The sequence below is a fragment of the Cricetulus griseus genome, chromosome 2 (assembly GCF_003668045.3).
Source record: "Cricetulus griseus strain 17A/GY chromosome 2, alternate assembly CriGri-PICRH-1.0, whole genome shotgun sequence".
NCBI classification, from domain to species: Eukaryota; Metazoa; Chordata; class Mammalia; order Rodentia; family Cricetidae; genus Cricetulus; species Cricetulus griseus.
Genome location: NC_048595.1, coordinates 43505502 through 43522444, shown reverse-complemented (window position 1 = coordinate 43522444; position 16943 = coordinate 43505502). Strand labels below are relative to the sequence as shown.

Below are 16943 nucleotides of genomic sequence, written 5' to 3'. Positions count from 1 at the left end.
TCAAGCCTTTAATAACAGAAATAGTACATTTATTTACATGTACTATCATTTACATGTTACATTATAAATGATGATAAATTCCCCCAGTAAATCAAACCACTGGTGTTTGTAAACTAAGTGCTAAGTTACTAGGCAAGAGGCCATCAGGTCTAAGGAGAAAGATATTGGCAGAGAGACTATAGAGAAAAGTTCCGAGGACTGTCAATAATTTCAAATTTGGGGGTATGTGGCGGTCTGTTAAGCCATCAGAAATGGTTTAACAGCATGAGAAAGAAAGGTTGGTGGACTTCGGGTTCAAGAATAAACGAGTATGAGGATCACAGGTGACAAACTAAGCAAGTATTTGGTGAGAGAAGGATCTTGGAATAGAACATAGAAACACGATTTAGAGGAAACTGAAGCGGGTAAAAGCACAGAGGGAACCAGCAAAAAATGACCCTGTAATGCCAATGTTGTGGAAATAAGAGGCAAAGAACTAGATGAAAGCTGGAAGCAAGAAACAGAGGTGAGCCCCCCAAGACAGACCGACCCCTGAGCCAGACTTAGGTAGAAACTCGGATGGGATCCAGATGCCCAGAATGTTCCCATGTGTCGTGGAGGACGGCAATGCGGTTCGCATTTTCAATGCTTTCATAGAGAACACCGAAAATTTCTATTTAGTGGTGGGGGGTGGAGGGGCGCGACGTATTTTAGATTTTCCATGCATTTCAGCTGAAATGTCTGGTAAAGTTTAGTCCGGTTTGGTGGGACAGGCGGTCAGGGTCGTTACGAAGATTCAATCCGGGTCTGAGGGTCTCCAGAGAAGGCTGGAGGGTCGGAGGCCCATGGTGTGCGAGGGGTGCTCGTCGAGCGGATCCGGGCACCGGTGTCTGTGGGCGTGTGATCCCTTTCCTCGGGCCGCAGAACACTTCGGGAGGACGGAGGAGGGTTCCGGGGGCGGCTGGTGGAGTCGCCCGCTATGAGACCCGAGTGGCGTCAGGCCACGGAGGCCCGGGCGGCCGGGGAACCTCAGCGCCAGCGCCGCCGCCGCCGCCACCAGAGAGCCGCTTCGCGCCCGCCCCTCCCGTCCCAGAGGGAACCTGTTGCCGGGAAGGGGGCGGGCGGAGGCGCCGGCGGAGGACTCTCGCGCTCGCTCCGCGCGCCGCGGCCTCTCACCTCAGACACGCTCCGCGCGCGCCCCTCCCCGGCCCTCGACTCGGAGAAGCACACACACACACACCCATACACACCCATACACACACACACACACACACACCCATACACACACACACACACATACACCGCGCTGCGCAGCCCGCCGAACGCCGCTAGTGCCGCTTCCGGGAGCGGAGGCGCGGCCCCGCGAGGAGGAGGAGCAGGCCAACATGGCGGCGCGCAGGGCTGGGCCGGCCGGCCGCGCCTGAGCGTCCCACCGCTCCGTCTCGGCTCGCGGCGCCCTCGCGCGCGCCCAACCCTGGCCCGGCGGCCGCGGAGCGCGCGGGGCAGGAGCGCAGGGGCCCGGCCGGGTGCGAGGCCGGCGCCGAGGCAGCGCGCGCGGCCCGCCAGGCCCGGGAGCCGCGGCTTGGCCGCCCGCCGGCCGGCGCGGCTCTGAGGCCGGAGCCATGGAATCGGAGGAGGAGCAGCACATGACCACGCTGCTGTGCATGGGCTTCTCGGACCCGGCCACCATCCGCAAGGCCCTGCGCCTGGCCAAGAACGACATCAACGAGGCCGTGGCGCTGCTCACCAACGAGCGGCCGGGCCTGGACTACGGCGGCTACGAGCCCATGGATAGCGGGGGCCCCAGTCCGGGGCCGGGCGGCGGCCCACGGGGCGACGGCGGCGGGGACGGCGGCGGGCCTTCCCGTGTCGGGAGCACCGGAGGTGGTGGCGGCTTCGACCCCCCGCCAGCCTACCACGAGGTGGTGGACGCGGAGGTGAGTGGGGCTGCCCTGACCTCGCGGGAGAGGCGGCTGCGCTAGAGTCCCGTGGGCAGGGAGCACAGCCCGCACGGCTCGCAGCGGGACTCCTGGGCGGGGGCTGGGATGAAACTGGGGGTACAGAGATAACAGCACTGGCTCTGGTCAGAGACAGGGGTCACTAGACTGGGGTCAGATGGGGAAAAGGGCTTTGGGGGAGGAGTCTGTCCGCTTGGATTCATTAGGTATACGGACCTGGGCTGTGAAAGGGGGGGGGGTTCTCCTGGGCTCCTGCTGAGTAGGGTAGGGACCTCGCCCCCGAGGCATGGGGAGGAGGGTCCACATTTCTACTTTCGCCTGGCTTGTGAGAGGAGAAGGACATGAATATCGGGTGTCAAAACTGGGGTCTTAGGGAACGGGTATTTGTGGCACTTGGTTTCAGTGACGGTTTGGGGTAGGTACCAGGTTCAGAGTCAGAAATAGTGCTGTGATAGGCCAGCCACAATAGAGGCCTTGTCTGGGTCACACAGGAGGACTTTTGGGGTTAGAAAGAGGGTTTGGGTTTTTAAGCCAACTGTCAGAAGGAGGACAGGGTCCAAAAACGAGGAGGGCTAAGACAGGGACAGGCATGGTGGGTGTGAATACAAGGTAGAGGAGCAGGTCTGGCTGTTACAAGGCCCGGGCTGGAGGGATGGGCTTCACTAGGTCAGGTGTGTGATGACAGGTAGTGGAATTGGATTGAGAAAAAGAGTGAGTGAGAAGCCTGGACAGAATACGAACGAAGGAACGACCAGACAGGAATGAGAGGCTGAAGCTGGGACCCAGCATGAATAAGGAGAATATGGTCACAAATGAGGGAAAAATCAGACCAAGACCGAGGAAGGGGACGTAGCACTAGGGAGGTTAATGCGTGTGTGTGAGGGGAGGCGAAGGCTAGAGAGAAGGAATAGGACTGAAGAGCCTAGAGAAGAGACGCTAGTGCGTTTGATCAGACACCCCAAATCTTTAGTGAAAACTAGGCCTTTTAGTGCTTTGGTTTACATTGTGAGCAAGGAATATGGGAGAGGATGACAAACTTGCCAAAACAAGGAAAAATCACCCAGAAGCCGTAGTGTTTATGATTAATTTGCAGAAAAGTGGCTGGTCTCCAACGCAGAGATTTTCCAGTCTCTGCTTCCCTAATGCTGGATCTAAAGGTGTGTGCCACCACCCTGTATTAAAGTGACTATTCTTAAGTCACTCTTACTGCCAGCCCCCAGCCCTCGTTCTTGCCAGTTTTGACCTATTTTGAAATCAAAGAAGCAAGCTATCACTTTTTCTGAACATGTCTGTACGAGTCCACAAAGATCAGTGTGTTTTCATTATGTGAGAAATTTTATTTTCTGTTCCTGCTTTTAATCTCCTGTGATTGCAAATCAAAATAAGTTAGAACCCTTAACTTACTTCCTGTACATTTAAGTTGGAAGAATAGCGAGTGGCTTCTTTGAAGTGAACAGCAGACTGAGACGTTTGCTTTAGGTAAAATCCAGAGAATCTATCTTTTAAAAGAATGTCTAGCCCTCCGCATTTCCCCTGCCATGTGGTTTGGGGCTATGGGAGGCTGGTCCACTTGCTTGTGAGAGTTTCAGAGGGCTGCTTTACTGGTGTAGTATACTGGCAGAGTACAGGCCAACTTCTGATACTATACCAGAAGTGTGGTAAGAATAAACTCAGTTTTAAAATCATCACCCATGCCACCCATGCAGCTTGTATGTCCTTGTCATGTATCTAGTGGGAAACTGGCCTCTGAAAGGTATGTCAGGCTCTGAGTTAGGTTCTTTGCCCATTTTACTAGTCCTCAGTAAAATAGTTACTTCATCACCATTTTAGGTATGAAATTAGTAGCGGAACCTACATTCCAATCCAGGTCTCTGGCATCAGAAGCCAGGGAGCTTTTCACTATGTGCATCTGAGTTTTAGGACTGAATTCATTTGGTCCAGTGTAGATGACAAGGGAAAGTAAAGGGTTTGGAGAGAGGTGGACTGTGAAGCTATTTGGTTCTAGGAGTGGTAAGCACTGATCCAAGGCATCAGGACTACATTAATGGGTAGAATGAAAGCAGAATCATACTTTTTTTTTTTTTTAAGCAGAGACTTTAGAAATTAATAATTAGTTTAGTCCCCTTGTTTCAGGCCCCAAAGGGGAAGTTGTCTTCATAGAGGCAGCTAATCGGATTAGAAGCTTCCTTTACATAGGAAAAGAAACAGGGTACAGTAATGGGTCAAAGGGAGAAAACTAGAGTAAAAAGCAGTGATGATTGTCAGTTATATGTAATTTACCCCTATTTCTAAAAACCGAGTACTTGTTTTAAAATAAATGTATTTCTGTTTTCTTCGTAAGAAATCCTATTTTCAGGATCCTTTAAAAATTTTTGAGGTGATACAGACTAAAATTTAGTTGAAAAGGAAAAAAATTAGGCCAGAGATATAGCTCAGTGGTAGAATGTTTAGTGTACATGAAACCCTGGATTCCATCCTTAGCAGGTGGATTAAAAAAATAGCAGAGAAAGAAAAAGCTAAGAAAGTGGTTATATTTATTTGGCACATGTCAACAGTGATTCTGTCAGTCAGTAAACATTTTATCCTGCCCTGTCCCACTGACAGGGAGTGGAGTGGCCAACAGAACATAGACTTTACATTCTAATGATCTTACTTTAAGCTCTCATTTTACAAGAAGAGACTTTACAAGGTCATGTAGCTAGAATCAGTTTGGTAATTTGGGGCTTTTCTGTAATTAGAATTTGCTTTAAAAATGAAAATTTTGAAAAAAAAAAGTCTCATTTCAGTAAGAGGAACAGGATTCCATGTAGAGAGACCCAAATAGCCCATAAAACACACGGACTGCATAGAAAGCCTTTGTAATGTCCCCCAATTAAGTAAAGGCATTGCCTTGGAAAGGAGACTGTTTTAATCTTGCTAATTTTGTTGGTTGTGGATGTCTACATGATTCTTGGTCTTTGGGTTTGGAAGGGATTCTAAGAACCTTCTGATTTTGAATTTGAATGGCCTTACTTCAGAACCATTACATGGCAAATAGGGAGTCTGTTCTACCATTAAAGAGTGTGATATCTCACAACTGCTCTAAATAATTTCACCTGAGCTTTAACACCACCACTGTGGGAAGCCCTCACGGTTTTCTGTGGCCAAAGTAAACCCAGTGCCCCTTTGGCCATTGCTGAGAGCTGGTCCCCAGGTCTACTCTCCTCAAAGCTCTGGAGTTGTCTTCATAATATTTCCCAACGACTCTGTAGAAGTCTGAGTTCTTTAATAATTATGAAATATACCTTTTCCTTTTTAATTTTGTCTTTAGAAAATGCTAAAATAAAAGTTTTTTTGCAAGGAGTTTCACATTAACTAAAGACATAACTTTTCTTAGATGTACATTTCTATTTGTTAATGTTCTGAAATGTCATTTTATATTCTGATCAGACAAGTAACTGTGAACTTCTTGTTTTGTTTTTATTGAATGTGTACATACCTTTGGTAGTATTATGTCAGAAGCATTTGCAAGAGTTCCTTTATTTGTTTGGTTTTGTTGATCAGGCTAAGGGCCTCAGAGTTGATCCTGCCATTTAGTACATTTAAAACACATGGGAATTAAAGTCACAGTGATTTGTAGCTCTTTTAATTTGTTACATTTCTTCCCCTTCCCCAGTTATAAATGAGGCTTCTATTAAAACCATTTTATTTTTCCTAAAATATAAGTCCTAGTGTGTTTTAGTATAAATATCAAATGAGTATATACTTTGGCTAATCATGACTTGAATATATGATCTGTAGTTTGCCTTACTATGGTTTGATAAATTTTTTTTAAAATCATTTAGGAAAAAATAGTCCTCAGATCAGTTGAAAATAGATGAAATAAAAATAAAGAGTATGAAAAATGAATCAGCATAGCCTCGTTTTTAAAGTATGATCATTAATGTAGTTCCTTTAAGGGTTAGGTGTATGAGTTCATGTATGGGTTGGATTCTCATTTCAATTGCCCTGTCATTTGCTTCAAGATTTTTTCAATCATTTATTTAGTGGTGTGTGTGTGTGTGTGTGTGTGTGTGTGTGTGTGCGCGTGTGTGCGCGCGCGCGCGCGCGCGTACCCTCACATGTTGCGAGCGCGTGTTTGAGATTGTTTTTGGCTACACCTTTTTGAGACAGTCTCTCTTGATTCTGCTGCTGAACTGAGTACCTCAGGCTAGCTTCTGGGAGATTCATCTGCCTGTCTCTGCCTTCTATCCTGCCATAGGAATTCAGAGCTCTGTAGGTAGACTTTTTTGTCCTACCCGCCAATTTCCAAATAACCCACAAGAGACTTAATTATTAATTATAACTGCTTGGCAGATAGCTTAGGCATGTCTTCAGCCAGCTCTTACAACTTAACCCACTTCCAGTCATCTGTGTGCTGCCCTGAGGCTCGTTTACCCTGTCTGTGAACTTGCCATGTTGCTTCTTCAATGAGAGCAATATATTTTTACAGTGTACAGAGATTGTTCCACAGCACAGATCACAGTACCCTACCATGTCCAGCTTTTTTTTTTTAAATTGTTTTTGTTTGTGTATGAATGTTTTGCTTGTATGTATGGATGGATACTTCATGTGTGCTTGGTACCCATGGAGACCTGAAAAGGCACCAGATACCTTGAAATTGGAGTTGCAGATTATTGTGAACCACTGTGTGGAAACCAAAACTGGGTCCTTTGCAAGAGCAACAAATGCTCCTAACTGTAGAGCCATCTCTCCAGCTTTTTATGTGGGTTCTGGCAATTGAACCCAGTCCTTGAGGCTTTTATCATTATGACCTTTATCTGCTAAGAAATCTTCCTACCCCTCATTTGCTTTTAGAATATTTGTAATTGGTATGAAGGAACTTCCTTCTGTGTGTCTTGAATGTATGCTTTTCGTCTGTTTATCATAATAGATTATGACAGCATCATATAGCTTATTAGCTTAGGATTTGAAATCATTTTCAATATTAGAAAAATAAATACTGTATTGCTTTGATCATTTGAAGACATTTCAGGGTTTTGTGGGGTTTTGTTTTCATTTTTGTTAAGACAGGCCTCTCTGTGTAGTCCTGGCTGGCCTGGAGCTTATTATGTAGACTAGGCTGGCCTCAAACTCATAGAGATCCTATTGCCTCTCTGCCTCCTGAATGCTAGGGTTAAAGGCCTGTGTTACCAAGCCTGGCAAGGTTTCAACTTTTAATTGGAAAATATATCAACATACTTACATATTTTTAGCTTTACTTCCCAAATATCTATAAGATTTGATTCTGAAGGTAAAAATTCTGATTTTTCAGAAAGATCTACTTCTGAGAAGGTAGAGTTACAGGTGGTTGTTGTAAGCTACCTGAGGTGGGTGCTGGGAACTGAATTCAGGTTTTCTGTAAGAGCAGTACATGCTTTTAACTGCTGAGCTTCCTTTCCAGCCCTGAAAAATTTCATTTTTAATAAGAAAGTATCAAAAAAGGTTTAATGGGTAAATCCTTTAATCCCAGCATTCAGGAGGCAGATCTCTGAGTTCAAGGCCAGCCTGGTCTGCAGAGCGAGTGCCAGAACGGCTGGGGCCACACAGAGAAGCCCTGTCCAAAAAAAAAAAAAAAAAAAAAAAAAAAGTTTAATAGAATCATTTAAAGCCATAATTAGGTTTTCTAATTCTGAGTAAGAATGAACCATTTGAAAACATGCTCCATAAATTTAAAGCACTAAAGCACGTAGATTTACTTATTTGTGTTTAAGCTTTATTTTAATTTTGGATTAGCATACAAGAAAATAGGATTTCTCCATGACATTTTCATTGGCCTACATCATTATACTTGGTGCTTATTTGTTTCTCCACTGCCTTCACCAGCCTGCCTCTTTCCTTCTTGCTATACCTCACCCCCTACTTCATATACTAATATTTCCCCCTTTTTTGGAGGTGTTTGTATAAACAGTTTTTGGTTTTGCTTTTTGAGACAAGGTTTCATGTAACTCAGCTGGCCTCCTCCACCTCTGGAGTACTGAGGTGACAGGCCTATGCCACCATGCCCAGCTTATTTCCCTACCCTGCCTTTGTGACACGTATATTCCATTGCCTCCTCTTGTTCCCATTTCCCCATATTTAAACTTAATTTAACATGAGGTGGTATGCTTTACAAGTAGGTACCTTTGACTGTAGTTAGTGTTGGTAGCAGCTTAGTGATGATAGGAGAGAGGAAACCTTAAAAACAGGTTAGTTAAAGCTTTATGGGGTGATTGGAAACACCTTTGTGTGCCTCCTAACACTAAGAGGATGTCTTCATTTATAATGATGTCACAAGCCAGAGGACATCTTAGTGTGCTCTGTTTAAAAGAGCCAGAACTGTGTAATGCATTTTAACTGAATTTTGGTTTGTTTGTTTTTAAAGGGAAGTTGGGGCTGGAGAAATGGCCCAGTGGTTTAGAGCACAGTTCCCAGCACCTTCATGGTGACTTAGAAACAGCTGTCCTTAACTCTACTTCCAGGGGACCTAACACCTTCCTCCTGTCTTTACACGCTGTGTATACACATACATGCAGACAAAACACACATGTACATAAAATAAATTTGGTTTAGAACATTGAACAGGTAAATAAGCTTCAGATCCTGAAGAATTCAGATAAGACAGTTCAGGCTGAGTAAAGTAGATTGCAGATATGTAACTAAGAAAATCATTCTTCATTTTCAGAAAAATAAGGTATTTTTTTGCTCTTTTGAGAGCATTAGTTTCATTTTAAAGCTTGTATTTCTCATTGTTTGCATAGGAATTTCTATTATTAAGTGTTGTCACAATTTTCAGTCATAATTTTTTTGGTTACGCTCACGTTGATGGTGATGACATTGTTTATAACATCTGTGATGAGTTTTTAACATATGACCATTTTGTTTTTGTGTTCATAGTTTTCCCCAATAGTGAAAAACCTTGTCCCCACCATTGATGCTTACACTTTTCTCTCTGCCTGTGTGTGAGAGGGAATCTACTTGTTTTTAGAGATTACTTTAATTAAGTTTATGGATTATAGAGCCTTAGTCTTGATTGTTTTTATTGTTCTAAAGAGCTAACACAAGTAAGTCAAAATGGGCGTGGTGGCACATGCCTTTAATCCTAGCACTTGGGAGACAGAGGCAGGCAGATCTCTGAGTTTGAGGCCAGCCTGGTCTACAGAGTGAGTTCTGGGACAGTCAGGGCTACACAGAGAAATTCTGTCTTGAAAACGGGCGGCAGCAGCGGGGGGTGGGGGGGTGTTAAAGAAAGTGCTCTAGCCATGGTGTAAAGATTTGTGGACTGTTTTCCTAGGGCTGAGTCTCAGACTTGATTTTCCTCATACAGAAAAGCAGATCTTAGGTGCTTGCTTACCCTTCTTCCCATTTCTAAGGTAAACTCAGTTGTGCTGTTGAAGTCTGCTGTCCATATTGATCCATTTATTTGTATTGTGAAGTTCAGTTGACATTACTTAGCATGCCTTCACATTTGTTTATTGTCAGAAATATGTTTTAAAACAATAAGAAGCAACATGATGCTTATAGTCTTTATCAGTAGGTCTTCAAAGTGACTTCAGAAATTCAAGCTAGGATATTGATCAGACATTTCAAGGCAGAAACTTTGCAGTGTCTGTGATGTGTGCTTTCAGACCCCAACATGCTATTCCTTTGTGCTTTTCACTGTATATTGTCAGTTTCAGCTGGAAATTGAATTGCATTTTAAAATTTATACTTGGAATTCAGCAACAAGGCATTTAGAATCTATTTAAAATATGTTTTGGCCAGTCCAATTAAAAAGTGGGGTACAGAACTAAATAAACAATTCTCAATAGAGGAATCGAAAATGACTGAAAGACACATAAGAAAGTGTTCAACATCCTTAGCCATCAGGGAAATGCAAATCAAAACAACTCTGAGATACCATCTTACTCCTGTCAGAATGACTAAAATCAAAAACACCAATGACAGTTTATGCTGGAGAGGATGTAGAGAAAGGGGAACACTTCTCCACTGCTGGTGGGAGTGCCAACTTGTACAGCCACTTTGGGAATCAGTATTTCGACTGTCAAGAAAATGGGAATCAGTTTACCACAAGATCCAGCAATTCCACTCTTAGGCATATACCCAAAAGAAGCACATTCATACAACAAAGGACATCTGTTCAACCATGTTCATAGCAGCATTATTTGTAATAGCCAGAACCTGGAAGCATCCTAGATGCCCCTCAACTGAAGAATAGATAGGGAAAATGTGGTACATTTACACAATGGAGTACTTACTACTCAGCAGAAAAAAACAATGGAATATTGAAATTTGCAGGAAAATGGATGGAACTAGAAGAAACCATTCTGGGTGAGGTAACCCAATCACAAAAAGACAAACATGGTATGTACTCACTCATATGTGGATTTTAGACATAGAGTAATGAATTACCAGCCTACAATCCACACTGCCAGAGAAGCTAGTAAACAAGGAGGACCCTAAGAAAGACATACATGGTCCCCCAGAGGGGGGAAAGGGACAAGATCTCCTGAGCAAATTGGGAGCACAGGAAGAGGGAGGAGGGAGCTAGGAGAATGAGACGGGGAGAAGAGGAGGGATGCAGAGGACATGAGGGAGCAGAAAGGTTGAGTCGGGAAGAATAGATGATAACAAGAATGGAGATATCATAATAGAGGGAGACATTGTTGGTTTACAGAGAAATCAGGCACTAGGGAAATGTCTGGAGGTCTATAAAGATGACACCAGCTAACAATCTAAGCAACGGAGGAGATTCAGAGAAGGATGAGTGAAGAGCTCAGGGGTCCAGACCAGGCTGGTGAGACCCACAGAAACAGCTGACCTGAACATCAGGGAGCTCTTGCTCCCCAGACTGATAGCTGAAATACCAGCATGGGACTGATCCAGACCCCAGGAACATGGGTTTCTGTGAGGAAACCTCAGAAATCTACGGGACCTCCTGTAGAAGTTCAGTACTTATCCCTAGCATAGGTGTGTACTTGGGGAGCCCATTCCATATAGAGGAATACTCCCTGAGCCAAGACACACGGGGGTGGGCCTAGGCCCTATCCCAAAGGATGTGATAGACTCTGATGACACCCTATGGAATGCCTCACCATCTAGGGGAGCAGAAAGGATATGTGATAGGTAGGGTTTTAGTTGGGGGGGGGGTAGGGCAGGACGAGAGGGAGAAGGAACTGGGATTGACATGTAAAACAATCTTGTTTCTAATCCAAGTAAAAAAATCTAAAAAAAAAAAATATGTTTTGGCATCTCAAAAATAGAAAGGTATACAAGAGGTAAATACCCTCTGTCAATTATCTCAGTTACTGTACCCCCCCCATTGAAATCTTTTGTCAGAGCTGGAGTGATGGTTTAGCAGTTGCATGCATTTCTGCTTAATCTTGAGAACTAGAATCTGGATCCCAGCATACAGAAGTAACTCCACCTAAAAGAGAACCAAGGCCTCTTCTGGTGTATATGTACCAATGCTCCTTTTCTGTCTCTGTTCTAGTTTCCATTCCTGTCTCTTTTCTTGACGTTTCTCTGTAACTCTGTTTGTGGCACTAGAATGATCTTTCTAACATGCAAGCTTTAATCATGGGATAACCTTGGTCATAACTATCTATAATTCCTCATTTCCCCAGGGTAAAATCTTAAGTCTTACACGGTTTCCATATTTTACTTGATCTTCTCTCTCACCTTCCTGGTTCCTTATAGGTTACTGCCAATGCTTTTCCACTCCTTGTTTTTGCTTATCTGGCTAACACTGATTCGTTTTTTCATGGTTAGCCCATATACCATTTTTTTTTTAATGAAGTACACAAATACCTATATTCTCCCACTGCATGCTGTGTATACATCAGGTAAAGCACTGATGATGATGAGATTTTAGTTGAAAAGGTGTGTTTTGACTGCAGTGTTCCTGGCTTGTGTTTGATTGGACAGAGAAATTGCTTAGTTGATGAATGGATGGCTAGACAGAGAATCTGAAACTAAAGGTTAAGTGATACTTGAAAGAATATTACACCATAGTTTTGGGGAGAGTGTGCATGTCTATTCAGGGTTCTGTGCTTGCCAGCTATTAACTACTAGGGAATTAACTACTAGGGAAGTTAATTTATGTTTCTGAGCCTCAGTGTCTCCAAAAAGAGTATCTTAAAAATGAGACGATGGCTCAGCCAGTGAAGTATGTGCTGTGTGTGGTGGTTGGGGTAAGAAATGTCCCTGTAGTCTCAGGCATTTGAACACTTGGTCCCCAGTTGTGGCACTGTGTGAGGATGGCTAGACGAAATACGTTACTGGGATAGGCTTTGAGTGTAAAAATCTCTTGACTATTAATTTGTTCTCTCCGATTTGTGCTTATGGTAAGCAACATGAGCTTTCAGCGTCCTGCTCCAGCCACCATTCCCATTGCTAGCTGTTGTGCCTTCCTGCCACAACAGGCTCTTACCTCTCCGGAGCCATAAGCCCAAATAAACTCTTCTGTAAGAGGTCTAATTCATAGTGTTTAACAAGAGTAACTGTTGCACCAGGCAGGCATGAAGACCTGAGCTTAGATTCCTAGAAGCCACATGTCTTAGGGTTACTGATGAAACACAGTGACCAAAAGCAATATGGGTAGGAAAGGGTTTATTTTACTCACAGTTCCATATAACAGTTCATCATCAAAAGCAGTGAGGGCAGGAACCAAGGGGCAGGAACTGATGCCGAAGCCATGGAAGGGAGCTGCTGATTGGCTTGTTCCCCATTGCTTGCTTAGCATGCTTTCCTATAAAACTCAGAACCATCATCAGCCCAGGGATGGCACTACCCACAAAGGCTGGGCCCTCCCACATCAATTAGTGACTAAGAAAATGCCTACAGCAAGATCTTATGGAGGCATTGTCTCAGTTGAGGTTCCCTCATTTCAGATAATTCTATTTTTTTTTCAAGTTGACATAAAATTAGCCAGAACATCATATTAAAGTAAGTATGGCAAGCAGAAACAGGCAGATCCCTGGAGCTCACTGGTCAGCTAGTGTAGCTGAATAGGTGAGCTCTTTGTTTCATAAAGTATAGTGGAGTGTGGAGAGTGACTAAAAAAGACACCTGATGTCAACCTCTGGCCTATACACACACATCTTGGACAGTTTATAGCTTTTTTTTTCCCTTCTTCTTTTCACCACCACCCTTGGAGAAAAGGTCTGGTAGCTCAGGTACTCAGGTAGTCCTCAAATGTGCTATGTAATTCTTGATTTTCCTGCTTTTACCTCCCAAGTGCTGAGATTATGTGTGTACCACCTGCCTGCCTTGAACTTTTTTTTTTTATTCATTGAAATTTGACAAGGTAGAAACTGTAGAACCAATCATGTTTGCATACAGACATATACACACTTACTTAAAATAAGCTAATACTAAAATATTTACACTGCTATTTTGGGATGGATGGGGCTGATTTTTCTGAATTAAAGTTTTGTGTAGTTGGTTGTTTTACACTTTGGGAGCCCATTGCTCAGCTCTCAAATACACAGAGACTTATTCTTACTTATGAATGCCGTGGCTTGTTTCTAGTCAGGTTTTTTAACTTAAATTATCCTGTTTCTCTTTAGCTATATTTTGCCTCTGGACTGTTTTACCTTTTTTTATTCTATATATCTTTCTTTCCTTCTTACTCTATGGCTGACTGGGTGGCTGGCCAACTGGTGTCCTCCTCTTCTCCATCCTTCCTCCTCCCTTTTCCCCTTAGATTTCTCCTCTCTACCTGCCAGCCCTGCCTATTTCTCTCTACTGCCTAGCTATTGGCCGTTCATCTCTGTATTAGGCCAGTCGGGTGTTTTAGACAGGCAGAGTAACACAGCTTTAAGGAGTTAAACAAATGCAACATAAAAGAATGCAACACAGCTTTGCATCATTAAACAAATATTGCACAGCATTAACGAATGTAACACATCTTAAACAGGTATTTCACAACAGTTTTCTTTGATGAGTTTCTCATAGCCTATAAGTTTCATTAAATGTAATGCAACCATTAAAATACAGACTACCAAACTGTTGTCTGCCCATTAAATGCAAGTAATTAAAAAGTCTAAAGCATTTAACAGTTCTTAGAAATAGACTGTAAAATTACTGGAAAAATAACTTCTGACGAAAATTAAGTATAAAAAGACAGTTTTTTTAGCTGGGCGTTGGTGGCGCACGCCTTTAATCCCAGCACTTGGGAGGCAGAGGCAGGTGGATCTCTGTGAGTTTGAGACCAGCCTGGTCTACAAGAGCTAGTTCCAGGACAGGCTCCAAAGCCACAGAGAAACCCTGTCTCGAAAAACCAAAAAAAAAAAAAAAAAAAAAAAGTTTTTTTTTCTAAGTGAGTATTAAAGTTTATTGCTTCCCATCACATAATTGAACTGGAGAATGAAAATTATACATTGAATTTATTAGTATGGTCTGTGTAGACCAGCAGTGGCTGTCTCAGTCCAGTCTGGCCCTGAAGGCTGGGGGAGTCCTGGAGCACTCTTGGTCTTCAGTCTGTGTTGGAAGCCCCAGGAAGCTGACTCTGATACCAGGGAGGAATGCTGCCACAGCAGTAGGCTAGATGAACTCACCAGGAGTGAAAGCAAGCTTGCGCAAAGCAGTTTCCTTCTTCTTGAGTTCTTGTGTTTGCTGCCATCAAAAGGTGCTGCCATGTTTAGGATAGGCCTTCCCCCTTCAGAGAGTTCATAAGATAATACCTCCCAGGCATGCCCTGCACCTTATCTTTTAGTTGATTCCAGATCTAGTGAGTTGACAACCAAGCTTAGCCATCATAGGAACTATTTTATAAGAACTAGAATTCATATTTGGTTACCTAGCTATTCGATCTGTTGTTAACTATAAGAAAACAGTGTCTCCACAGGATTTACGTAGGTTGAGTCTGAGTGTAAGCAACGATTTTTAGCTCTCTTCCTGTCCTGCCCATTTCTTTTCTGTGCTCCCCTACACATGCTCCTTCCTTGATGTCTCACAGCATTTTGTTATTCCTAACTCCTGCTGTGTGCACTGATTGATCTCTGTCTTGTCTACCTGCCAGCTTTGGAAAGGTCTGTGACTGTATTTTTAAACAGCTACTAAGAATACAGAGGAATTCAGGTAGACATTTGCTGGCATAGTTAGTGGTGTTTCTGTGTTCTTGTGTCCCTTAGCAGCCTTAAAATTGTTAGAGTAAGGTCTAGCAGTTTTTAAGGATTCTACTCCCTTGACTGTTTTTTATATGCAAAAATTGTACATTCTTAAAAGAGAACAGCTATTTCTTATTTTTATTAAATGGAAAGAATTCTCTGAATAAAAACTCTAAATAAAAACACTGAAAAAGTCTAAATAATCGTTTAAATTAAATTCTATTAGTAACAACACACATTATACTGAATTATCAGAGCAGCAAAATGCCCATTTACTGGAACTAACCATTCAGATTAGTTAGTTTTTGTTAAGAACTTAACTGTGTATGTTAGGCACTGAGGTAGCTGTTGAGAAATAAGTACAGGGAGGAAAAAAATCAGACATAGTCCCCTCTTAGTACTTTTTTCATTGCAGTGACCGAGACCTGACAAAGGAAGGTATCTTAAAGAGGAAGGATTTATTTTCTCTCAGGGTTAGAGAGAACACAGTCTGTCATGTAGGGAAGGCATGACAGCAGGAGGTGCTCACACGCTTGTTTTTAATCCAAGCAAATCAGGAAGCAGAGAAAAGGACAGCATTGCTTTTCTCCTGTTTCCCTTCTCAGTTCCAGAAAAGCCAGAGGTGCCCTTGCCCATATTCAGACCCGCTCTTCTCTCTCAGTTGGTTCTCTAGAAACAGTCACAAAGCTGTGCTTCCCTGATGCCCTAGACATTTCTTAATCCAATGAAGTTGACATCAGAATTAATCACCATACTTCTTTCTTACAGCTTGCGCCTAGTAGATTTCTTATGTCTGAAGTGTAATAAACTACATTTGAATTTTTGAAGCTGGAGATTTTAAAATTATGAGTAAATATGAAGAAGTTTAGATTTATCAAAAGGATTATTTTGGTAGTGCCTTGGGATATTTTTGTGATACAGTTTATATATAGTGGTAACCATTGCCAGGAAACCAAACATCTTTAGGGAATTTATTGTGTGTGTGACATGAAATGTACAGAATTTGTATTTGCTTACTTGTTGAGCGTTTAATGTTCATGAGTTGATAATGTCTCAACCACTGTTAAGAATGATGCCATATTGTTTGTCCTAAAGGCATAAATGTAAAAAAAAAGAAATTGCTTAATTTTTTTTTTTAAGCAGGGCTCATTATTTAGCCCTGGCTGTCCTGGACCTCTGTAGAACATGCTGATCTCAAAGTCGGATCCACCTGCCTCTGTCTCCCAGAGTGCTGGGATTACATATGAGCACCACCATTCCCTGCTTGCTTTTTTTTTTTTTTTTTTTTTTTTTTTTTTTTTTTTTTTTTTTTTTTTTTTAAGATGGGTTCTCATATTGTGGCCATCTGCGTGCCTAACTTTCCAAGTGCTGGATTACAGGTGTCAGCTAACACTAATCTGTTTCTGTGTTAAAAGTCTCTTAGGATTGTTGTTAATACAAAAGTCATTTAGAGTTGGATGTTGGGAATGTTTGAAGACTTTCTAAAGAAATGAAGGTAGCAGCAGCCCTGTAAAATGAAAACCTTTCAGGGGCCACTTAAAGTGGGCTCTACCTTATTATTCCTATTTTGATTTTTGTGGGATGTTTTATGTTGGAGTGCTAAAATAACTGACAATGTTCTTTTCATTTTGTGAGATTTACTTCTCATGGTTCCAGCCTCATTTTGAAATGTTCTGGTGAATTATAATAGCAGCAGATCATTGATACTTAAGTCTTACACACAGAGAAACAAGTGTATATTTGTTTTTGATGATTCTGGTGAGTAACTATCACTCAGTCCCCATTGAAATGATCCAGGCCAAATATATGTAATTTGTACCATAAAACAGTAGTTTACAATATGTGTACAGAGAGGCACAGAAGCATCTGTAGGGAATAGCAAGCAAGTCCTTTTTTT

The 16943-nt window shown here is 42.7% G+C and overlaps 1 protein-coding gene across 4 annotated transcripts in view; it reads left to right on the top strand.

The window, feature by feature from the left end:
• The first annotated feature begins 1545 nt into the window (after window positions 1-1545).
• Window positions 1546-16943, top strand: part of Usp24 (ubiquitin specific peptidase 24) — a 128058-nt gene continuing 112660 nt past the window's right edge. For 3 of the 4 annotated variants that reach the window (XM_035439736.1, XM_035439737.1, XM_035439735.1), the window contains exon 1: window positions 1546-1916. In XM_035439736.1, the coding sequence (XP_035295627.1) occupies window positions 1602-1916 (315 nt within the window). In that variant the 5' untranslated portion in view covers window positions 1546-1601. The remainder of the gene's footprint in view (window positions 1917-16943) is intronic. The other variant, XM_027402340.2, reaches the window with a different exon arrangement.